Here is a 24,904-nt window from a genome sequence, read left to right as displayed (position 1 = left end):
TACTACCCAGCCAAAGGATGTCTTGGATGAAAAACATTATGATTTTTTTGTTTTGTTTAGTTTATTTTAAATTCTGGCCTGACTTCAGTTTCAGGTCTTTTTAATGAAATGAAAAACAACAGTGACAGCAAAAAAAAAAAAAAAAGCTGGATTCCAAAGATCTGGATTCAATTAATCCACAGGATATGCAACAACTATATGTCTTCAAGCTGTCTTTGGAATTGCACAGTACAGCTCACAGCCCCTGTGGGTGCACCACACTTTTCTCCCTCCCAGGCACAGGAAATTATATCAGCAGCTATGGTCCAATCACATTTGTTCCTTGATGTACCTGGTACATACTACCAAACAAAACTACTTGGGCATCTCACTTAAGTTTCCTCTTCAACTCCCCTCTTTTGCTTAATTCCTAACTCAACCCCCTGTCTGACTTGACAGCATGCTGCATGTTGCTGCAAAGCACTGTGTTTTATACACCATAGTAACTTTGAACAATGTACTCCGTAAATCTGTCACCTTTAATGCCAACAAAAAAAGGAAGACAATAAACAGAGCTGCTGGGAAGATCATTAGAGTGACTATTTTCTGCCTGAAAGTACAGAAAGTCAGCTATAGTTCTGAGAGAAGAGAATGTAGGCTACTACTGTATTTTTTTTCTGAACGACCTTTCAAAAGTCTAATTTTAATATAAACAGTCAAAAACACCAAGCTTTGTCTTCCAAATGTGATCAGAATAAAAATCTGCAAATACAACTGTATGCTATTATGTACCATATAAAAAGGAGCTCTGATGTGCCCAGGTTGCTTAATGAACTGAGAGTTTCAGTTCCAGTACTGCCTTTACATTTAGGGTACATCTGCATTTGAGCTGAGAGGTTAATTCCCAGCTCAGGTAGACGTACTCATGCTATCTCTGCTCAAGCTAGTGCGCTAAAAATAGCAGTGTATCCAAGGTAGTACAGACAGCAGCTTGGGCTAGCCACCCAAATATGTACCCAGGGAGTCACAGTGGTACATATTTGGGTGGCTAGCCCAGGCTCCTGCCCACAGTACTTTCTATTTTTAGCATGCTGGCTTAAGTACAGCTAGCGTGGGTATGTCTATGTGAGTTGGGAATCACACTTCCCAGCTCAAATGTCAATGTACCCTTAACTCATGATAGTGCAGGAGTACTACAGTTGGGGTTGCCAATTTTGGTTGGATGTATTCCTGGAGGTTTTATCAATGACATAATCTTTAATTAATGATTACTCTTTAATTCCTGGAGACTTCCGGACAATCCTGGAGGGCTGGCAGCTCTCACTATAGTACATGATGGCTGCAATGCCCTTTCACCCACCCCTCCTAAAAAATGTCTCTTAAAAATGTGCATTTCCATTCAAATTGTTGGGAGCAAACTGAGTAGCTGAGAATCTACATTTTAAGATTTCTATTCACCAGTCAAAAAAAATAAAATAGAGGACGACCGTATATGACTGATTCTTCACATACTTTGGTGTAAATCAGGTGCAACTCCACTCAAGTCAATGGAGTTCAATCTGATGTAAAATTGGAGAAGAATCAGGCCATGCAAAGCTCAATCCTGCCTTCATATACAAGAATGTAGCTCCTATTGTGTTCAATGGGAACTAAGCTCATGCATTTAAGAGCAGAACTGGGCTAAAAAATATTAAGTAAGCACCATCTAGTATTTCATAAAGATAGACGTTTGTGACAGTTACTTCTGAATATTACAGAATGCAGGCTCGATCCTGCAGTCTTACTCCCACGAGTAATCCCACTGAAGTAAGTGATGCTATTCATGTGTGTGTGATCTGCAGGATCAGCTTTATAAGTTCAACAGATACAATACAATACCAAAAAAACCAAAACCTGACCCCCACCCCCAACAACTAAGTATTCCCCATTTCTTCTACAACTCCCACTAGTTTGTGTATTTCCATATAAACAGGTATGGTCACAGTGACATACGGGACAGTACCTGACTGATGTCGATAGGCTTATCGCGGTTGCCTGTTTGCACCAGAAGTTTGTAGGCCAGAACAGCATCATCAGATCCATTTTTATAATTGTTGTATGTGATTTTCCCAGTTTCCCAGTCACTGTCAAATGCATCTTGAAGACCTACGATGAATTGGGAAAGGGGGAGGGGAAAGATTAAATATGCAGATAAGAAACCACCCTTTAAACAAATTACAGTTGGGAGAAAAAAAAGTAATTACTCTTTTTACATATATACCTATTTTGGGCCAGCCTGTAGCCTCCTTAATGAAGCTTCAGGATGATGTAAACCCACCCCCAGTCTCATGCTTACTGCATGGCTGTGTTAGGGCTCTCCCCACATTATGGCTGGAGTGTAGATGCACAGAATCCAAGCTAAGGTCTACTACGATCCCTCACCCTCTGTGAAGGGGGTGGAAAGAAGGAGCTGGCTAGCAGAGCTGAGCTAGTGAGAGACTGGGTAAGTAACCTGCACTCAGAACAGAGCTGCAGTAACCCACTGCTCCCAGGTAGGGTGACCAGATGTCCCGGTTTTATAGGGACAGTACCGATTTTTGGGTCTTTTACTTATATAGGCTCCTATTACTCCCCACCCCAGTCCTGATTTTTCACACTTGCTGTCTAGTCACCCTACTCCTAGGAGTCAGTGGGAGCAGGGAAAAGATTATAACTTGGGGTCACAATTCCTTCTCCTGCTGGCATAGCTCCACATTGCCCCATCCACAGGGCTAGGAGTTAGGTGACAACCTAGCACTCTTTGTAAATCAAAAGAAGAGGATTCACAGAGATCTTAATAAACTACAGTTGTGCAACGCTAATATTTTTTTTAAAACGTGTATCTCCACTCTTCGCAACCCCTGCCCCCACACATTACTGAAATCTCACCCTACGCTGAATGGCATCAAAACAGAAACTCCACTGACTATCATGGAGTTAAATCAGGAAGGAATTTAATCCATTATCTAAAAAGAAACACACTCCTCATACTGCTCTTCCCACCCCCGCCCCCATCCCCCCCATGAGATGCTGGCCAAGCACATTAGCACTCTCATTAACTGTCTTGTGCTACTGCAGAGCGCTAAAGCAATAGGTTCTATGATATAACCAGAAATTCCACTGCAAGGGGGAAAACAAAACCACACTCAAACTTTCAACTTCAAACAACAACTCAGCTGCTTCTTGAGCACAGCGTGAGTGAACACGATTTTGTCAATTTGTTCCATCTGTTCAACTTGTGTAGCTAATACAAGTCGTGGGATCTGCTGCCAGCACGTGTAAAGATCACAGCCAACACCTATTCACTCTCAACTGTTATTTTCCTCTTTGCCACCCTTTCGGGGGGTGGGCGGGTGGAGAGGAAAGGGGGAATACCTCACTCCTCACAGCACAAATTTGGATCAGATTTAGAACAGGAAGCCACAATCCAATGCAAGGAGGTTCTTTGAAAACAGATGACAAACCGCATGTCCTGGGAAGGGAAGGAAAAGCAGAGGGGCAAAAAAAAAAAAGAAAAGCACCGACCCACCTCACAGCTGCCCTGAGAGGTTGTAATCAAAACCATCATTACAGAACTGATAGCTTAGCTACAGCTGTAAACAGATAAGAGTGTTGGAAGAGAATCCATGACCTAAATAATACACAGCCTTAGGGCCTAAGTGCTCATTCTCCTTTACAAATGCTTACCCCTCCCCCTAGAAAGCTGCCTCCCATGCAGACCTCCATAATCATACTCCCACCTTCCCTCACTAAAGCCAACAGGTTCAGAACAAAGCAATAAAGCAAGCCTTCTAAACCCAGCTCAGACAGTTCCCCAGCCCCTTGCCCGGAACAAAGGGAGACCATTTTTAACATCAGATACTCCAACATCATCTAAGTGACTCCAAAGCATGCAATATGAAAGGTCTGCTTGTTGGGCACTCGCAGTGGGCAAGATATAACTTACGAAGTGGAAAAATACAAATCTCTCCTTCCTGAATACAGGTTTATTCCATTAAAATCTCCAGTGAAATGGTTATAAGCACCAGTTGTGTTATCAGAATAGTAATGTAAAAGAGCATGTTGAGAGTTAAAGGAGGGTTCTTCAAGAAGAACAGGGGAGAGGAGGAGAGACCACCAAAGAAAAGACTGACTTGTAAGTTACGATATACATGACTTTCCTTGGTAAAGTGAGCACAAGATGCTATGCTAAACACAATATTTGGGGCCAGAGTTTTCAGATTAATAAATGCTTCATACAACGGGAACTACGAGATACACAAATAACCAGAATTTGCATTCAAAATTACTCAACTTGTGCTTACAAATTCAGCATACAATTGTGCATAAATTTTACATAAGTAACCTGCATGAAAATCTGGTCTTTTCTCCCTCCCTTTATACTTTTTTAAAAAATGGCTCTTCACCACAAACTCCAAATCCATTTTGAATATTTTATGACTTAGATAGCTTATTCCCTTTATGTTGTTACTGGAATAGGCACAAGTACCAGCACCAGTTTCTTATTATTGAACCAGTACATTGCTGAGATCTAGAGATGTCAGAAAGAGTACCTAAGAAATCATCTTTAGGTGTGCATAACTTCTTAATGATTTCAAAATTGCTAAAACTTACAGACCACCAAAATTACCATGACACTTCTAAAAAATAAAAGTTGTGAATTCAAAGGAAAATAGCTACACATTAAAAGTACAACCAAAAAACTAATATGTTCTAAAAATAATTGTGATCAGCAAAATCTTTTGGAACAGAAAGATAAAGCTACTTGGTGGTGCCTTCCTTTGGCAAAGCTATACAAATGAAGGCAATTTTTAAAATGGTACATGCAGGAACATAGGAACATAAAATTTGTCACATGAAGCGGTAACCTATGCTTGATGCTTCACACAAAGAAGGTGAACCACCTGCATTTGGCCAATTTTGCCATACTGTACATGAGATGCTGGGGATGAGGGAATGAATTCCTTCCTGACCCATGCGAACAGCAGGCACTGCGAAGCACAGGGTATGATTACCCTTTGGAAAACAAGTGTAATTATAATTCAACGGGGAATATAAATTACCTCATTTACATCCGGTCACTTATATACACAAAGTTCAAATTTCCAGTTCTAAATGAAATTATTAAAACATTAATTCCTTTCCTTGATATTTTCAGATAAAAGAGAAAGTGCTTGCATTATTGAAAATCAAGGAGCAAGACAACGTTTTAAAAGATTTTGTGGAAGACTGATGCCACATAATTCCACTGAAAATAAATCAGTGGGAGTCTTGTATGGCTAATGCCAAGCACAATACTTTGATAAAAAATGCCCCTATTCACATACTATTGTTACCTACCAAATCCACCGTGCAAATATTTAGGTGCCTGAGGGGCATATTCAGCCTGCAATCTGTGCACTGACTTCCTAGTGAAGTCAATGGGAATTATCGCTGTAGTTCAAGCACATGAAATAACCTTGTTTGCCATTAGAAAGATCATATCATGTTCTCTAACAAACAATCACATCGTTCTGATACAATTCCACCGGCTCTCCATTCATTCCAGGATCCAATTTAAAACTGCCCCTCTTCCTTGTTTTTAAAAAGCTCCATGGACCTGTTCCAGCCAGCTTCACTGGCCTTTGCTCTCTTTTTACTTCCTTTCCATTCCACTCACTTAGTCTTGGGTCTAGCTAGTACAATATAAGAATTAGGTATTATTATTACTACTATCTGCTCCTTCATATAATCACATTAGTACAGGTGTGAGAGCTTTCTCTAGTATAGGTCTTAGATCCCTCTCCTTCATCAACACTCCATAATGTTAAAACATCTCCTCTCCTTTGCCTACACTGCTTAATATTTTTCTCCTTCTATTTTAATCTACACAATATAGTTGTTTTAAATTAGTTGTACAGTTCTCCCTTCTAAATGTCAAGTGACAGTCACATTTATGACCTAAAAGGAACAAGAGTTCATCAGGGCTGAGGTTTTTGTCAAATCACAAGTTTGGGGAGCCAAACTTTTTTTTTACTTAAATGTGTCACGCAAGTTACATCTATTATCTCAAAAGTGTGTGAGTTACACACACATCCACCTCCTCTAAAAAGCTACCATATGATTGCAAGGGAACAAGGGAATGGTGGATAATATGGTGCACAGGGCTTGCTCAGTTTTTAGGTGAGCTGTAGACAGGGGCGGCTCTAGCTTTTTCGCCACCCCAAGCACGGCAGGCAGGCTGCCTTTGGCGGCGCACCTGCGGGAGGTCCCCGGTCCCACAGATTCGGCGGCATGCCTGTGGGATGTCCACCAATCCCACAGCTTCAGCATACCCGCTGCCGAATTGCCACTGAAGCCACGGGACCGGCGGACCTCCTGCAGGCATGCCGCCAAAGGCAGCCTGACTGCCACCCTCACAGTGACCGGCAGGACGCCTCCGCGGCTTGCCGCCCCAGGCACGCGCTTGGAGTGCTGGTGCCTGGAGCTGCCGCTGGCTGTAGAGGTAGTGGCTTTGCAAAAGGGAGGTGTGGCTTGGGCCAAATCCCTTGCTCAGTATCATCCTCCCAGTAGCAGAGTGAAAAAAACGGAGCAAAACGAAACCACTCCTGAACGTGGGACCAGAGCAGCTTTGGTGCTGGTGTGCAGTCTTCGAGAAACTCTGAGTCCCTGTGGGATGCAGCTGTGATTACTGTAAGATTCATTGGTCATATAGATGTCAGATTCACAATAAGTATAAAGTGGAACCTTTAAGCTTTGGGATATGGACTGTGTGGTATTCTGGTTTAAATAAATGTGGAGAGACAGATTTGCCTCTGAAAGAATCACGTACCTGTAATGGGCATGATGACTGATTATCTTACTGTGTCACTGAAAAACAAGCTGGGTTAGGTATTATCTTTTATTGGACCAACTCCTCTTGGTGAGAGAGACAAGCTTTCCGGCTACACAAAGCTGTTCTTCAGACCTAGTGTTTACCACACAACACTGCCAGCAGCAATCCTGCCCTCTTTCCAGACTTACCACTAGCATTGCATGCTGAGCGCCAGCACAAACTTGAAGACACAGAAATAATATCTACAATAAACACTCTCCCCTCAAGCTAACTACTCATACAACATCTCTTTCTTCTGTGTATAGGAAACTATTTACATGTCTGTATCATTGCAAAACATGCAAAAAAGGGGACACCCCACAACTTCCTGTATTTCTTTCTGAGATTGCCTACAAATTGCTTTATGTAAAAACACAGTAACAGAAACAAATCTCAGTTGAATACCAGCATATAAGTGTATTTGGAAAAGTATATTAAAAACTATTGCCTTTTCTTCTCCTGCAACTAAATGTGCTTCTGAGCAAAATATTCCAATCAAAACTTTCATTAAATTAATGTAACAGATTGATGAATGAATCTCAGACCTAAAATACAAAACAAAACTAAAGCTCCTCTCAGTCTCAATATATATTAAATACAAGAGAGAGCTTGATCATTTTTGGACTGCATGCCACTTAGTGGTTTTACGTTCATCACGCTGCCCACATATTTTCAGAAGGAAAAAACAAACAAACAAAAATACTAGAACTTTTATGCACATGTTTTCTAGAAACTATTGGCTACATTAGTAATCTGTAAACAGTTATGGGAAAATGTAGACTGTCTCCACAGGTAAGCACAATTTATTTTTCAATTGACTAATATTTCCTAAAAGACCTTCCAACATAAAGATGGGAGAGGGACAGGTGCATTTCTAGGCAGAATTTGATGACCCATAACTAAGAAATGTTACATTTACTGTACTGTTACCGTTTATTTTCAGTACTAAAGAATAAATTGTTTCAGAATGAATTACTATAATAATCCTACTCACTTGGCCCCTGATCCAACAAAGCACTTAAATAACATGCTTAACTTTAAGCATGTGAATAGTCCCAGCTGAAGCCAATGGGACTGCTCATGTACTTGATGTTAGGTCTTTGTTAAAGACACAGGCACAAAAAGACCCACCAAACCCCTCTATTAGCCATTCAGCAATATTTTTACCTTGCAGCCAGTCTCGAAAGTAGTGCAACCACATTTTGGGAAGCTGCTTATTTTCCTCCAACAAAACATATGTAACATTGCTGAAACTTTTGTGAAGGTCATAAAGTAAGTGCTGAATGTTGGGGTAGTCTGCTTTCTGTGTCACTATATACATGTTGTAGAAGGAGAAGTACTTGAATTGTGCAGCAATAAAGTCATATTCTCGGGTTTCCCGTGGTACAATGTCTGTGAGATCCAGTCCATCTCTCACCCGGGTAGTACCGTAAAGACTGACACCAAGTAAACCCAGGAAAAGGAAAATAACCACAACCTGCAATAGAAAATGGAAATGCAGTAAGTCCCATGTTTCTAAAGAAAAGATGCTGCTTAGGGCACATTAGAGGAATTACTTTGAAATTTACTTTTTTAGTATCATGCTTTTAACCCCTACACACGATACACCCTTTCTAATTCCTATTATAGTTAATGGGAATTGGACCATATGCTATACATTTTGAAGGGAACAAAAGTTAGAAATCTATTTTTAATTTATTTTCACTGTTTACAAACTTATATTACAGATGCCAGTGTCTCCCGTCACTCAAAATCTGTGTAATAAAAATACTGTCACTGGACACATAAGTAAACTGAAAGTCTTCAAGTCTTAAATGAGCTCTAAGATTTTAGAGTTCATTTAAGAATAAATATTCCAAAATGAATCTCTGTCTGTTGGCAGTGTAATTTACCAAGCTCTAATGTAGTAACTCATATTGCTCCAAAATACAAAAGTCCTTTCCTCTTGGGCAAGGGAGAAATATGTATTTTTGTTAAATGGATGTACATTTTGCAGGTTACCTTGGCTTTTGGTTTTAGCAGGAATGGAGCGTAATGCTTTTCGGCAAACGATGAGAGCGTCCATTTAGTACAGGGTGGCTCAAGACAATGCATATTTGAGTCTGAAAACTGGGAAAGCAAATCCCTCGTCGAGCTTGTGCTTTCTGGGCTCTGGCAGCTGAGGTTATCCTGTGTCACTGTGACTGGTTGCACAGATATTTCTGAGCGGGGCTCTGCTGTGGTATAGTACACCTGGGTATGAGGGTCGTACTCTGTGCGCAGCTGCACTGTAGATTGCATTGTAATCTGAGTTTCGTGTGCAAAACTGTGACTGCTGTAGGGTGGTGGAGGGCTGTAGAGAGTGTTATCATTATCTGCATATGCTTGAGGCTCAATTTGAATCACTCTGCTAGTACATGGACTGAAAGAGAAGAGACAAACATCCATTTACACTCACACATTTTCACCAGATTAGACAGGGCAGTCTTTATGCATGTACAACTAATAATAGTTTTTTCTACTTTAGTTGTATATAATTTTTTGATGAAGATTTTGTTTTGCACTTTAAGGAAACATTTTGCTAAACAGGGGTAAAGAGAAAGTGCCTACATAAATATATGTGTATCTCATGCCTGCCAAAACAAATCAAATTGCATTGGGCGTCTATATGTATAGAGAAGTAGACAGGCCCAGATCCTGATCTATGTTTTGCACTGCTTAAATGGGAAGTAAATAGCAGCTGTTGGTGCTAGGTACTTCTGAAAATCAAACTCAAAAATGGAGGACCCAAAGTTAATGAAAACTTTGGGAAGTTTTGGTCTAAATAATTTCCAAAACGTCACACACTGACTGAATCTATGACAAAGCCAGGAATAGAACCTGAGATCTGGGTTCACAGTCCCTTGCTTCAACCACTCCCTATACCTTGAAAATAAAGCTAGAGACGACACAGCACATTCTCCCTGTTATAGAAAGGTTAAATTGTGTCTGGTCCTTAGTGGGTGTGCAAAGGGGAGATGATGCAAGGTGCCCTCTCTTCTGTGCACATGGGAGGGGAACTGTAGTCAGCGCTTCAGACTAGCTCCTCCAGTGATCAAGGGCACTGAAATTCATTGAACAAAAATGTATACCCTGTAAAATGATGGAAGTAGTGCACTCAGTTGCTATTATTACTTCAAGGCAGGGGTGCTGATGTACCGCAAGAACCCCCAAGTTCCCTGCCAGTGACTCTAGTCTTTCCATGGGCTCTGCTCCATAAGCATTTGCCACAAAGCTGGCTCAGTGCATACAGGAGATAGAGAGGGGGCAGAGTTCATGCTGCATCGATTTCCTGGATGGTGGAGCTGACGCTGCAGTCCCATCACTGAGGGCTTGTCTACACTATGAGAGTTACAGCGGCATAACTATGGTGCTGCAGCTGTGCCTCTGTCACCTCATAGTGTTAACTCTTACTGCAGCAATAAAAGGGATTCTTCTATTGCTGTAGTAACTCCGCTTCCCTGAGTGACAGAAGCTAGGGTGATCGAACAATGCTTCCATTGACCTTGCCAAGCCTACAGCAGGGTTTAGGTCGGCTCAGCTGTGGTGCTCAGGGATATGGATTTTGCACATCCATGAGTGCCATGGCTATGTCACCCTAAGTTTTATGTGTAGACCAGGCCTAATTCTGTCCAAGTCTGTTCTGCTGTGGCATGGCCCTCTTAGCACCTCTCCCAGCCCTACAAAGAGCTGTACCCTTAAGGCAATTCCCAATTCTAAACTTCTGGAAGTTTTTTTTTCTGTAATGTTTAAAGGTTTCCATGTATAACAGTAATAATTATACAAAGCTGATGATAACTTTAAGTACAAGTGATGCCTTGAGGCCCTCACATTTTGGCCGGTCCCCGAAACACCCAAAATGGAAATAACTCTTGCCTCACCCCAACCCCCCATCCTTCTACTTCAGCACATAGGCCTCTCTTTGGGATCCTACAAAAATAATAAAAACAGTGAACTAAACACTTGTGGATATTCTCAAAGCATGAGTCTGCTACAAACTTCTGGAAAGTTATGCTCCAAAGAGTAAAATGAGTGTGTGTGGCACAGTATGTATGGAACAGAGAAAGCACTGTTTATTGTTTTACATCTACCCAGTCAGAAAACCAAGATAGCAAACGTGCTTCACCTGTTAGCAATAAAATCATGCTGACAACATGCTACTGTGGGCCTGATCCTGCAGTCCTGAAGCATGCAGAACTCCTGCTCACTGCAGTGGAAACTATTCACACAGAAGGGCTGCTGTGTTAGTCCCAAGTGTTAACCACAAGGAGATTGTTTGATACAAAGTAATACTCCCAGATAGCCTCACCTTGTAAAGCAGCAGAATATATCCAATCTCCTGTCCTCTCGACGGTAAAGGTCCATGCTTAGAATAGCAGGAAAAATTAGCAGAACCATGGCAAAGTTGAATACCACAACAACAGCAGCCTAGAAACCAAGTGGAGGTAAAGAGATGTCATCACTAAACTTCATGCTTTTAGGACACAGGCTTAAAAAGCTTACAAACTCCTTTCAATTCCAACATGTCTATCCATTTGTCATATCAGCTCATGAGTACATTCAGACTTTAGCCTGGGGGGCTGAGAGAGGTATTTTCATTTCATTATGGTGAGTCAACTGTATTTAATTAAAGTCTGTAATATTAAATTTTATATTGTTCTTATGTACGTCCACCAAGACATGGGATGGACATATTTTAAAACTGAAAAAAATAAATACAATAAATTATATTTTTGCAAGAGAATTTGTATTACTGCAGTTTTAATAATGCAGAAAGAAAAAAAACACCCTGGGGTTAAAACTGTAGCTATCAATTTGAAAGTTATGAAGTCAGTTAGCTATCACTATAACATTACAGAATAGTGTTAAATCAATAATGGAAAAAGCTCTAATTAAATTTTAATGAAAATGCTAAATGTAGTAATGTACTATACATTTGATGTAATTAGCTAAAATCCCTATAAAAAACAGAGTAATATTTCAGGATTATTTATAGAACTCCCCCACTCAAGTTTAATACAGTTTGATTAATGAGCCAACTTAATTAAAATAACTTTTTAAAATGGAACAAGGATATTAAATATTAATTTTAAAATGAAAATTAAATTCAAATCTCAACTGTTCCCCTACCTATTGCATATAAACAAACAGGGTGCAACACATATTATTGTTATTAATTTGTTCTGTAGTAGTGTCCAGATGATCTGCCATGGACCAGAATCCCATTGTATTAGGTGCTGTCCAACAGAGAACAAAAAATTGGACCCTGCCCCAAAGACCTGACAACCTACAATCATGAAATGACAAGTGACATGAACAATGGGATTCCTTCACCCGATTAGACGGTAAAGAGTAAAATATACATCCAAAACCATTCTCTAAAACACATATTAAATACTATGAATGACCATAAAAGATGGAAGAACAGTGTGTAAAGAAAGAAGAACAGCGTGTGGAGAAAGAAGAAATTAACCCAGAAAACAAAACCTCATTTCAAACTCAAATGAGCAAAATGTTCAAAATTATTCTGAAAAAAAAAAATCAACAAGAAACAACATTAAGCTCTTTGGGTTCAGCCTAAGTTACCAACAACATATAAGAAGCATGTTACTCTACCGTGGCTCAATGTGTGCGGCTCAATTTAAGGAAACGGCATAAACAGATGGCATGTTCTTGCCTGCCTCCCACATGTAACTTCTGTGTTGTATGCAATTTTGGCCCAAATTTTCAAAAATGGTCACTACCTGAATTTCACAGGTTTTGAGTGCCCAAATTGCTATACTTTTGGCCTGATGATTTTCAGAAGGATGAGGACTTAATACTCCAAAAGAAGTCAATGGGTGCTTCAGGTGCTCAGCACATCTGAAAACCACACTCCATGTGTCTCAAAACTGGTAACCCAGAATCTGTGGCATCCACAATTAATATCCAGTTTTGAAAATGTAGCCCGTATCATGCGGCCTTGTACAAGGCAATTTTGACTTTTTCTGTGCCTCCTCTGCAAAACCAGAGCAATAAACCTCCCAGTGGTGTTATGAGGATTAGTTAGTGCTTACACAGTACTCTGAAGTTATAAAGCACCAATTATTATTACAACTTTCTAAGAATGACAGAACCACTGGTGTAAACATTTTCTAGTTATATTAAACCTAAAATTGTAAATATACTGTACTTTAAAGCAGTTTACGCTTCCGCTCCTTTTAATATTAAGATCATTAACCTGATTAAAGCAAAATTTTCATGCCACTGATCTGACTGGAGATGTCACTATTGATAAGAGTTTCTTTAGCGTTAAAAAGGCTAGTTAGCATTTAACCAACACTTGAATCTTTCAGGGAAAAGATCCAAGGACCATTCCATGATTTATAAATACCCACACACAAAGGTATGTAAGGTCATAGCCGGGACTGCAAAATTAAGTGATTTCCTTTTGATCCTTTCTAGAATGGATTGAATCTGTCAGGAAAACAAACTGCTGCTTTAGCAGGGGAGGTATTTACTGAGCCTACTTTGCAGAAGTTTTTTTTTAATTATTATTATTCTGCAAAGTCAATCACGGTTGAAGTATCTATAAAGCACAAGTAATTAATTCAGTTAAAGTAAGAGCTTCTGTCAACCTTCCTGCAAACTTTTTGAGATTTTGGTAGATCAGTCAAGCCCTGCTCCCAATTTCCCAATATAGTCCCTAATTTTTCCAGCATCCACAAAACCTTCTAACTGGGCCCCCAGCTTCATAGACACCCTCCTCCCCAACACTTCCACATACAGCCCTTACCTTAGTGGATTCCACTGTGGGTACCAAAACCCTTGGGTCTCAGTTGCCTTGGGGCTCTAGTTAAAATTGTGTGGGGATTTGTACTTAAGCAGGATTAACAGCATTCTACTTCATACTCTAATGAGTAAATTTAGTCTCCACATTAAACATAACTACTCTTCCTAGGACTACTGAATTCTAAATAATGCAATTTTGGTCACAGATATACTGACTTTGCCAAAGAAAACATTTTTCAAACAATCCTTTTGTGAAATTTCCTTCACAGTCTCATAGTTTCATGAACTCCTCTAGCTGAAGTATCGCAGTCTTTACAAACTCCAGACTTACTCACCCACTCACACAGACAGAATGACATCTCAGGTATAAGATAGTTTTTAATTTTTAAAATGAAGAGTTTAAAATGAATATCAAGAGTTGTTCTCCTTATCAATCTTCACTCATCATCTCGTCAAAGAGAAGATAACGGACCTGATACAGTCTCTCTCTCTGAATCCCCAGATCAGCTCCTAACATATACTTCTGCCTCTGGGGACCCAGAGAAGCAAAAAGAGCAGGAGACTTGGGAGGAGGGGGATGAGAATCAGGGTTAGTGGGTGGGGTCTGCAGTGAGGGGAGGGGAGATTGAGGAAGAGCAGAGTTTCTAAGTGCTGATGTATCAGGACCTCAAAGGCTTCTCTCAGTGCTACTGTTTGTTATGGAGGTTTGGTGTCTGGGTTGAGTGATGTTTGGGTATTGAGGCATGTGAACGAACTTGGGCCCTTCATTTACAATTTCCTTGATTTGCAGTGATTATGTCAACAGGAACTGCACCTTAACTCTAAGTTAATGAAGTCTGTAGTGTGGGAATATAGTGTTAGACTACAGGGAATCTGAAATCAGCAGCCACAAGACCCAGCAGAGGGAGCTGGGAGTGGGAAGAGCCTCATGCCTCCCTCTTGAAAAGTCAACAAAAATTTTGGGATTAGTCCGAGAGGGAAGGAGCTGAGGCCTCATTTCGGGGTGTGGGATGAAGGGGCTCTCTAAAGAGTGAGCATCAAACACATTCCAAGAATTTGGCTGCTTTCTCTGAACCAAACTTAAACATTTTAGTAATCTGCTGCTGTAAAATCTGGTGGCTGCTGCTGCATCTGTTAACTGAAATAAGAGAATGGAAGTCTGTGCTGGAGTCACTGAGGGAGAAGGTAAAAAGGCTGGTAGGTTGGGGCCCTGCCCAAGGTATGTGCTAGTCTTTGCCATTCCTGGTAGACCACCCAAGGAGAGTGGGTGTGCTGCACAGCCAGAGGTGATGAGCAGATGAGGAGGCCTGTCACAAAGACATCCACCTTATTGCTGCCTCACTGCAACTCCCTTCTGATAGCATACATGTCTTGGATTCTCCCCTCCCCTAGCTTTACTTCTGCTCCTTAAATCCTCATGACAGGAGCAGAGACAGTTTAAAGAGTTGGAAAAGAGGAGAGGGCAAGCCTTTTCAGTGTTATTCCACAGAGTAAGATAATGAATTCATTTAACAACTTACATTCTCTCTCTCTCAATAAAGCACAGGTATCTCTTTCAGCTACACAGGATGTTGTGTATTATGAAGGAAATCCCACACATGACAACCTACTTTAACATTTAGGAAAAAGTTCATCATTCTTGCATTGAGGAAAATTGTTATTGCTACAATTTATTGGGCTAAGTTCCATGCTTGATTACTAGAACATCAAGCATGGAACTTACATATACAAGGCCAAATTCAGCCCTGGTGTAAGTGGGGCTAAGTTCTATTGATTTTCATGGAGTTGTGCCCTCTTCTGCCAGGGCTGTATTTGTCCCATGAATTCAACAGGGTTGCACAGGTAGGGCAGAATTTGACTCAGTTTTTATATTTTTCCACTTCCTCCCCCACTTAGAAATAAAACAAAGAGCTATTTTTGAAGATGTTCTTACAGCAGATTTGGCCAAAAGAATTCACAGATTTCTTTGATCGCCTACACTAATTTTAAGAATATTATATATATCTATAAATTTAGGACCCAATCTTGACAGCCCTCTAGGAGGTGAATCAATGTGAGTTTGGGTGAATCAATGTGAGTATGAATGCTCATAAAAGCATTCAGCATCTCAAATTCTATGCCCCTGAGTTAAACAATTTATGAAAGCAACAAATGACAAAAAAAAAAAAAAAAAACCCAACCCCCACCACGTAATAAAAGCTGTAAAGCAAAACAAACCCCCTCAGATAATATGTTGTAGAAGCTCACTTTAGGACTGCTGATTTTCTTTTCTTTATATTTGATAAAGGCTAATACATTATGTAAGATCTGCAAAAGTTACAGAATAAATCTGAATTTAAAAGAAAAACATTAGTCAACTCTTGAGACAACAGCCCCCTATTTTGTGGGCTTTGAATTTCTTAAAGTAACTGAACAATTCAGAAGTATGGATGAGCTACATTAGCTCCCATAACAGAAGTTCAGAAAGAAGAAAGTGTTGATATGCTAGGCTGAAGGTTGTGTTCCCATTTATACGCGCTAGTCAGGAAGTCATTTATTCTCCCTCAGCAGCTGAGTTATTTTACAGATCCTGGGCCTCAAAAGCCACGGAAGCTTTGACAGCTATCTTGCAATGTCTTCAGGAAAGTGAATGAAGAAAGAAATAAGGTCAAAAGTAACCCTCTTTTTAAGCCCATCTGCTAAAAGTTTGCTATCTAGATTAACAGAAATCAGTATCTACGAAAAGAAAACTGCTGTATTTCAGTGCTTTCTAAGCTCCACTAGGAAAATGTCAAAGTCAGCAAGGAGTTCTTATTTAAACAAACGTGAATGAGAGGGAAAGGGAGGAAGAAAATTGTAAATAAAGAAATCCACATGTAAAAACAGACCACCCACTAGAATCTTACATGGTTAACTGATTCTGAATGCTGTGATTAAATGCATCACCTGATTTTGATTACACCTGGTGAAGCAATACAGAACAAGTAATAGATGCCCCCATTTCTAACAATAAAAGGCTTCATTCTCAAATTTTTCATCTGTGTTCACAAATTGTTCAGTTACCAGCAGATCCTCAGTGCAGGTCATAGGGTGCATATTTTGCGCATTATTCCATCTGTCATATGTATAAAATGTGCTACTACATATGAGCAGAGAGAGGTTATGGCAAAATAGATGAAAAGACTGGGCAAATCAAGTACTGCTTTAGATACTGGAAGGACTGAGTAGAAGTTCCAACAGAAAGATTCTAAGATAACTGCTACTTTATAAGAGACCTTAATTCTGACATTTATCAGTCTGAATAACCTAAACATGCAAATCATAATGGACACACTGGATGTGCTGAAACCTCATTTGGATCATCAGACGTTTGTTTTTTGAAAGCATGGTACATTTGACAACATGTGCCTGCTACTGTGAACTACTGAGTGAATTGACAGCAAAATTATAGGTCACATAATATATCTGTCAAACAGAAGAGAGAAAAAGTTTAATATATATATGCACACATGGACTAATACAGCTGCCCTCTCTGTGGATGTCCCACTGGCAGTGAAATTGGTGTATTTCTGGTGTGTGTGGTGGGGACATATTTGAGGCAGACTCCCCAGGACTTGAGTGTCCCTTTACAGCATGGAGTCCACATTTGTGAAGGCCCCCAAAACACAGAAGTTGAGTGACTGGGGCCACAGAATCTCTCTCTGTGTGGATCCTCCAACTCTTCTTCCTATGATCAGTATATTGGGCTGAGGTAGCCTCCAAGAAGCCATTCAGCAGCCACTGTGTAGCATATGAAATGAAGGGGGAAAACAAGTTCCCAAGGACTCCCAATGGAGATATCCAAAGCCCTTTCTACCACTTGGGCTAGGTGCTGGATCCTTGGAGTTGGGCCATGGAGTAGAAGAGATCATAATAAATAATTTCATTCCAAGAGAGTGTTTAAAAAGAAAATGTTTACTTTCAACAATTTGCATATGCTCTAACAGTGAGTGCTGAAATCTATGTTAATCATTGTGTATGTGAATAGGCATGAATCCTGAACAAAGTCTACAACAGCTGATCTTTGCCATAAGATTTTAAATAATTCCTCTGTCAATATCCCCCATAAGAGATGAAAGTGGCTTTCAGGATTAATTGTATTACTGCCCTGCCCCCTGCTCCCATCCCACAACAAATGAATCACTGCTAAAAACTTGCATCCCTAATTTTAGATATCATTTGAAGATACACAATGCAGAACAGTGATGCCTGTGTTTTCCTGTATTTTCTATATTATTAACTATCAAAATGCCTATTGAGAAGAAAAATAGTAAATTATTAATGTTCATTGGTCCTCATGCAGCTGTAATCAGTAACTGCTTATCGTTTCACAGCTTAATGCAGACATGCCAGAGCCTCTGAAAACTGCAATAATTGCCACAGGTATTAAGAAAAATTGCAGCCTCACTTCCTCTGGGTAGGTCAAGGGTCAAGTAGAATGAAAAACGATTAGAGAGCCAGGCTACAACAGAAGAAAAATTACTATTGAAAAAGTACAGTTTCTCTGCTGTGTACTAAGGTCAGACAGCGCTATAAATTGCCTATGTGTTAGAGCAGTGTCAGAGGAGAACCTCACAGAGCTCTCTTCAAAGAGCCTTTAGCTTTCAAGAGGAGCTTCCTTCGATATCTCTCAATATTTAATCTCTCTGAAAATGTTTTATCACAAACATAAATACCAGGGAGCGAGAGAGAGAGAGCTTTCCATTCATAACATTCACACATTCTCTCAAAGTAGTTGGGCACATGAAATTATCGATATACTTTGTTCCAATACTCTGTTAAAAAGACATTGGGAATAAGGGAAGTACCTATTGCTGTGGTAATAGTTAATGTGGCAGCAGTGCTCCTTGTTGCTGTCATTGCACAAAGAATTATACTCCCAGTCAGCAATCTGGTTTTGTAGGCTAGTGTATAGCCTGCTGCTTTTAGCCGCAGAGGTGTGTGTGTGTTAAATCTCGCTTAGTTTTCTACTTTTTGTTTTTGTGCTGGGAGACCGTTGGATGGTCAGGGTGCTCTTTCACTCTCCTGTGGGACACCAGAGGGTTAGGATCCATTTGCAAGAACTAGGAGGAGCAGAGTAAGGATGAAAAGAATGGGTGTTGTCACCTCCTTCTATATGTGTGGTAGACTAGGGAGCAGAAGTCAATGCAGTGGAATGGAGAAGTACCCAGTACTGACCATGATACTATCACTGAGAGTTACTATCCTCGCCCTACCATGATATAAGCACAATCATAAAAGCCAGCAAAACCTGATATCAACTTACTTGGAGTGAGAATGCCCGTAAAGCAGGAATAGGAATTAAGGCAGCCATAAAGAAGGCAGTAACATTGCTGATAGATGTAAGGGCAACGCTTGCTCCTGTTCGCTTCAAACATTCACCTGTTCTATCCTGAAAAACATAAAACATATCTTAAGAGTCCAATGAATTCAAGAGTATAAAGCATTGGGTGTTTAAGGGTTAGATCCTGCAAATGGAGCTGTGAGGTAGCAGCGAAAGATCACTATTGTAGATGTAACATGATGACAATGGCAATCTATAACAAGTCCATACTGAAATAAAAGCATCCACTTAACATAATCTGACAATATAGCAGGTGCCACATAAAGCGCTAACAATTCTTTAGGGGGAAAAGAAGGCTTAGCATGGCTTCAAAATTCAAAGATAAAGTGATGCTGAGATTAGATATCAAATATTTCTTTTATTAATGAGGTTATGTTTTGTATCAGTTCAGTCACTTGTTTTAAATACTTTTCAGACAAAATAAGCATGCATTAAACTCATGGCTAAACTATGTATCTACAGTGTCTTGGGAAGCATGTAGCAACAAACCCAGGACCACACAAAGCTTCATACTTTGTTTAAAAAAAAAATGAGAAAGGATTGTTTGTCAACTGGTGGCTACAGGTAAAGGAGTCTCTGGTGCTTGTGTGCTAAGACAGATGACAAAAGAGCATGTGGAAGACACAGTTTGTATACAATAAAAAACAAGGAAATACACGTTGCTTTTTTACACAGATTTGTAATTCTGATACGGAACTCCAAACTGAACACAAAACCCCAGTTTAGAGGGAGAATGCTGCAACAATTAGAGGATTTGGGATTCCACAATGCTCATATGTTAATGATTATTTAGTATTTTCAATTATCACTCCTTTATAAATAAAAAAGGAATTGTTATCATTGGTGTTATCATGTTATCATTACCTCAAACGGAATTCTCTTATTCTGCCCCGTTTCACTAAATGCATGTGCCAAAAGGAAAACATCATCTACTCCAACTCCAAGAGCAAGAAAAGGCAAAACCTGTGGAAAAAAACAAGGACGCTGTTTATATTACACTTATGACCTACCATGTAGCCAGATATTAAATGGCTAATTAAACAATATTCCCGGCACACTTTAAACAGGAATCTATGGGCAGGAACAAAAAAATAAAGGATAAAGTAAGGCTAGTAACTTTCTTTCTGAAATAGTGCCAAGGGACTGATGCTGCATTCCTTATGCATGCAAAATCCCACTGAAGTCAATGAGAGATTTGGGTAGACAAGGAATACTGGATTAGATCCCAAGTGTATTTTGGTAGAACTTGGGCAGTCTGATACTTTCAGATTTAAGAGCAAAATATCTGGTCCCCTATTCTGCACCTCTGCAGAAATCAGTGCACTGGGGTCCGCCTGCATAAAGTAAGTTGCAGGATTGGGGCCTCTCTCTTTAACACCCATCAGGAGCACTATTTTTGCAATTTCTCAAAGTGGGACATATGAAATGTGAGCTGCTGGAGGAAACAGGCACAAGTATAGAACTAAAATCTCAGCATTTTTATTTTTCAAAAGACTGATTCTGATGGGTTTGTTTACTAACAGAGCACTTGTAATCGAACAGCAGACTAAATAGCTCCTTAATACCTGAGTTGTGGCAGCATTAAAGGAAATTCCAATCAATGAGCACAGGCCCAATCCTGCAGCCACTGAGAGTGCAACCAACAAGACTCCTGCCAGCCCCACGGCACCCTGGGACTTGGCACAGTCCCACCGCAGCATGGTTAAACAGGCATAGGCAAGCTGAAAGCAGAACAATGGAAAAAACAAAAGCAAAACATTAGAATGTGTCATATTCTAATGTTTACCTCCCCCAACCAAAAGTTTGCACACAAAATACATTTTAAAAAGAGTACACACATTAGAGATGTTATATAAACAGGTGATAACTCATAAGTCAAAGATGCACAAATTGCAAACTGACAATTTCATCCTAGGCATTATGAAAATTACCATATATACCGCAGGATGGAGTCAATAATGCACATGTATGTTAAAAGCAGTTAGAACATTAGAGAAATTAAACAAACAAGATTACATTTATTTTACCATTAATAAGTAGCCGCTAGCAACTCTGATAACACTGACGTCAGAAAATGATTTTAGGATGTCATCCAGAGTAGTTGTAGTAAAGGAAAGCACCTTCTGAGTAGAGTTTTGTGCAACACTTTGATGAACTACCTGTGAACAGATATTTAACAATAAGCATTACTAAACGAAGGGGATACATTATGAGCTTTCTGCACTATACATTTGAAGCCAACTTTTGTCTTAATCATTAGCATTAAAATGTACACCCTTCAGAGGAGATTTTGTTGATCCTACTTGAAATCACTAATGCATTCGGTACATATTCATTGCAAGTTACTGAAGATCAAATCAGAATGTGTGTTTTGCTGAGAAGGCAATCACAGTTCATTCAGAAAAATTTTCAATATTGAAATTTAGGAAGGCTTTTCTGCTCTCTTCCTTTTCTCTCTAACTCTAGTTATATCAGTCTTGCCTCTAATCCAAAACAACAAATTCTTAAGGGCACTCCTCTCTTTCTTCATTGGCCGGCTACTTTAGGGAGGTCACAAGCAGCTCAGCAGAGGTCAAGGCCTGGGAAACAAAGGCCAGATAATGTCACATGACCTCACCAATGGGACTGCAGCTGTGAGCAGATTCTATCGCTAGCTAATGTTTTCCAGACACCTTTCTCCAGTAATCACACTGACCAAGTGCTTTTAAATTCAATCTAGCACTTACATCTTCAGTTCATTTTCCGTCTCAGCAAATAAGAAAAATGTTCTCAATAACAGGAACAAAAAATAAACAGTACCTTTTCTTAGTGTTACTCATATGTGAACAGCCAAATAGTTGTTATATTAAAAAGAAGAAAGAAAAGCCATATTTTAAAATATCCTGTTGCAGTGAGTACATTGTTGCTTTAGAACCAGGACACACCCACACATTAAGCATCTTCCTTATTGGACTACGATCATCTATACATTTCAAAGCATAATTTCCAGGTGACTTTGTATTTTACCTCAACATACATCCTCTGCCAGGCTTCCAGAATTGCAGCTGCCTTGTCTTCATTCCAGTTGATGTGTGAAACATACTCATACCCCTTGAAGTGTTCATACATTTGCTTAGGAGTCATTAACTGAAACATGGTCTGCAAAGCCTGAGCACTGTAACAGGGAGAGGGAGAAGGAGGAAAAGGTATAAAACAAACATTTTCAGGAAGGGATTTTCATTGCATAAAGTCTTGAATGAGAGCCTTAGAGCAACTTGCAAGAATATTTTTCTTTTATAAGGCACATTAAAATTGACCCAGAATAATTATTCTATTTAGTTACTGGTACAGATGTATTGATATTTTACAGTATTTAGGGCCAGATTCTGATTCCACTTAAGACAATAGAAGCTTTGCCATGAACTTCAATAGAATCCATTTCTGACCTAAAGGATGTAACCTTACAAATCTGTTTTTGGACAAAGACAAAAATTAAATTAATAGTCAATATACTATCTAATTTCTAATATATGAACTAGGGAGGGCAGAGGAATAGTGAGGAATACTGCATAATGTAACAAGTTGTCAATAATTCTTCATCCAGGGGCTTTGGGATTTTTGCTTTCCTTGGGGAAAAATGCCAGACTGAACTCTTGACAAGCAACAAGGATTACACAAAGGGTGATCGCTGTTCATCAGCAAATTTTTACTCTCTGTTCAACATTATATAATTGCATCTAGCATACACGGCCATCCAAAGAAAGACTGAACACATTTCACTTTAGATGTATTTTTGGCTACTTCTTAAACTATGCTGCAGTTCAACTTCTCAGAATATATTAAATTCATTAAAATAAAATAAAAAACCCTTAATACTCAGTGTAAAAACTTCAAAATCTTTACAAAAACTTTTATTAAAATTCTGCATGCATTTTTTAACTTTTCAATGATACTTATGTTATGTCTCAGCATAAACACATCCATTTAATTTTATTTTAATATATAACCTGCATCTTAAACTTCTGCTACTCTACATATATGTAAAATGACTATATGTCCCATTGTTTCCAAGGACAGTCCTGTTTCTTCATATGATGTGCTGGGGTCCCAGGAATTCTTTTGAGATACCTGCCACATTCCAGGTTTTTGTAACATCCATCACAATGTTTATTCAAGATATACTGCCATACAGAGTAGAATTCAATCTCAGGTGAATGCCCTAACCATTATCCTATGGGATATTCTGATGTGGGGCTCCCTCAGTCTCCTGTTGAAGTACAGTACAGTGGTTAGAATGCTCACTGGAGAGGTGGCACTCCCTATTCAAATCCCTTCTCATCAGCGAGAGAGGGGACTTGAATCAGTGATCTCCCACATCATGGGTGAGTACACTAACCAATGGGTTAATGGTTATAAGGAAGATCTGCCTCCTCTTCCTTACCCTAACCTTTGGCTGTTTTGTGTAGATCTAGGCAGCCTCTAAGCATGACTACTGGATTGGATACTGCATGTAAGTTTGGTGGAGGAGTGGCTATCTTCTCCAGGTTCATGGATTTCAAGCAGAGATACACACCTCCCTGAAGCCTGAACTTAGGCACCTATGTTCTTGTGAATTTTTTAGGAACCTAAAAGTTAGACATTGCAACACTTAGTATCACAATGTAAGTCCCTTTGTGGACCTGGGCCTAAGTCACCAGAAAAAGCCTTCCATCCGAGGAATACGTTTATGTCTATTGGGTCTGAAGCAGGCAGCAGTGACTTCAGCATGCAGTTTGCTTCTCTCTTTTGTATGAAAGTTTTGCAACTTTCACTGATTTTAGGAGGCAATTGGTTTTGTACTTTTTTTTTAAACTCCTAACAGTGTAAAGCTAAAGAATTTACTTTAAAACTCTGTGTGTTTACCTGACAAGTTTTCCAGTATCATTCTTGACTGTCCCACCTACAATCAACTCCTCCTGCCAGTGCATGTACTTTTTTGACAGTCCGTAGCATCCACCACTCAAAACAAGGGCCACATCAAGAGGCTAAAATAAAATTATTGATAAGTCATCCAGCTGTGTGACTTAGCAAACAAATCATATTTGACATCAACATCTAGTACACTGGAATAAAATAAAACAGAAGTCAAATGCTAAAAATGTGCTTATCAAACAGAACAGCCTTCATGATTAACTTCCAGCAAAGAGCTAAAGCTAGCCAAATATTTCTTCATGAGACTTCAAAGCTTAAACCATAATGTTTTTGTTTAGTTGGTTATATTTATTTTTACACTGTGTAAAATACAGATTAACTATATTTTTATGACAGGAAGTTCTCACTTGTAATCCTAATACTTAGTACATGAATGTGCTCCATGAATCTACTACAAAATCCACAAGGAAGCACTCCTTGCTAACATTTTTCCAGATAATTCATTTTCTCTGCCCATGTAGATATACCTGTTTGGAATATGCATCCTGAATATGCAAATTCAAAATAGTATTAGGAATATGATTTGTCATGTAAATGTGCAGTCTGTTCCTGAAGTTTCTTTCTCAGGCAAAACTCCCACTGAAACCCTGGAAATGACTTGGACTGGCCAACTGACTCCCATTAACTTCAGTGAGGTGGAAGAGATCTTCAAGCACATTCAATTCCAAGTGGGACTCAACAAGTGAACCTCATTCTTTATTACAATTTTATTTCTTTTCGTGAGCTTTTGCATGTTAATATGTTTGTGTGATGAGAGAGTGAATTATGAAAGGACAAAAAAAACAAATGACACTAAGGACTGGCTTGAGTCAAGACTTGCACCAGTATTCTGCTGGGTAGAAGACACAAGGCCCTTCCTCCCCCGACGTGCTTCTATGGTGAGACCAGGCATAATCATAGTTCTTATACGCCAAAAGTACAACAGACCTGATTTTCCTACTTGTATGTTGATT

The 24,904-nt window shown here is 39.5% G+C and overlaps 1 protein-coding gene across 3 annotated transcripts in view; it reads right to left on the bottom strand.

Annotated features, from left to right (window-relative positions):
- Positions 1 to 24,904, bottom strand: part of PTCH1 (patched 1) — a 76,355-nt gene that overhangs the window by 19,235 nt on the left and 32,216 nt on the right. For 2 of the 3 annotated variants that reach the window (XM_050945566.1, XM_050945567.1), the window contains 10 exons: positions 23,883 to 24,004; positions 22,008 to 22,155; positions 21,029 to 21,160; positions 20,567 to 20,722; positions 19,866 to 19,964; positions 18,924 to 19,049; positions 11,178 to 11,296; positions 8,852 to 9,251; positions 8,018 to 8,327; positions 1,982 to 2,124 (listed from right to left, as the gene is read on the bottom strand). In XM_050945566.1, coding sequence (XP_050801523.1) covers positions 1,982 to 2,124; positions 8,018 to 8,327; positions 8,852 to 9,251; positions 11,178 to 11,296; positions 18,924 to 19,049; positions 19,866 to 19,964; positions 20,567 to 20,722; positions 21,029 to 21,160; positions 22,008 to 22,155; positions 23,883 to 24,004 — 1,755 coding nt within the window. The remainder of the gene's footprint in view (positions 1 to 1,981; positions 2,125 to 8,017; positions 8,328 to 8,851; positions 9,252 to 11,177; positions 11,297 to 18,923; positions 19,050 to 19,865; positions 19,965 to 20,566; positions 20,723 to 21,028; positions 21,161 to 22,007; positions 22,156 to 23,882; positions 24,005 to 24,904) is intronic. The other variant, XM_050945568.1, reaches the window with a different exon arrangement.

This window comes from Gopherus flavomarginatus, chromosome 3 (genome assembly GCF_025201925.1).
Source record: "Gopherus flavomarginatus isolate rGopFla2 chromosome 3, rGopFla2.mat.asm, whole genome shotgun sequence".
Taxonomy (NCBI): Eukaryota; Metazoa; Chordata; order Testudines; family Testudinidae; genus Gopherus; species Gopherus flavomarginatus.
This window is presented reverse-complemented; position numbering and strand designations above follow the sequence as displayed.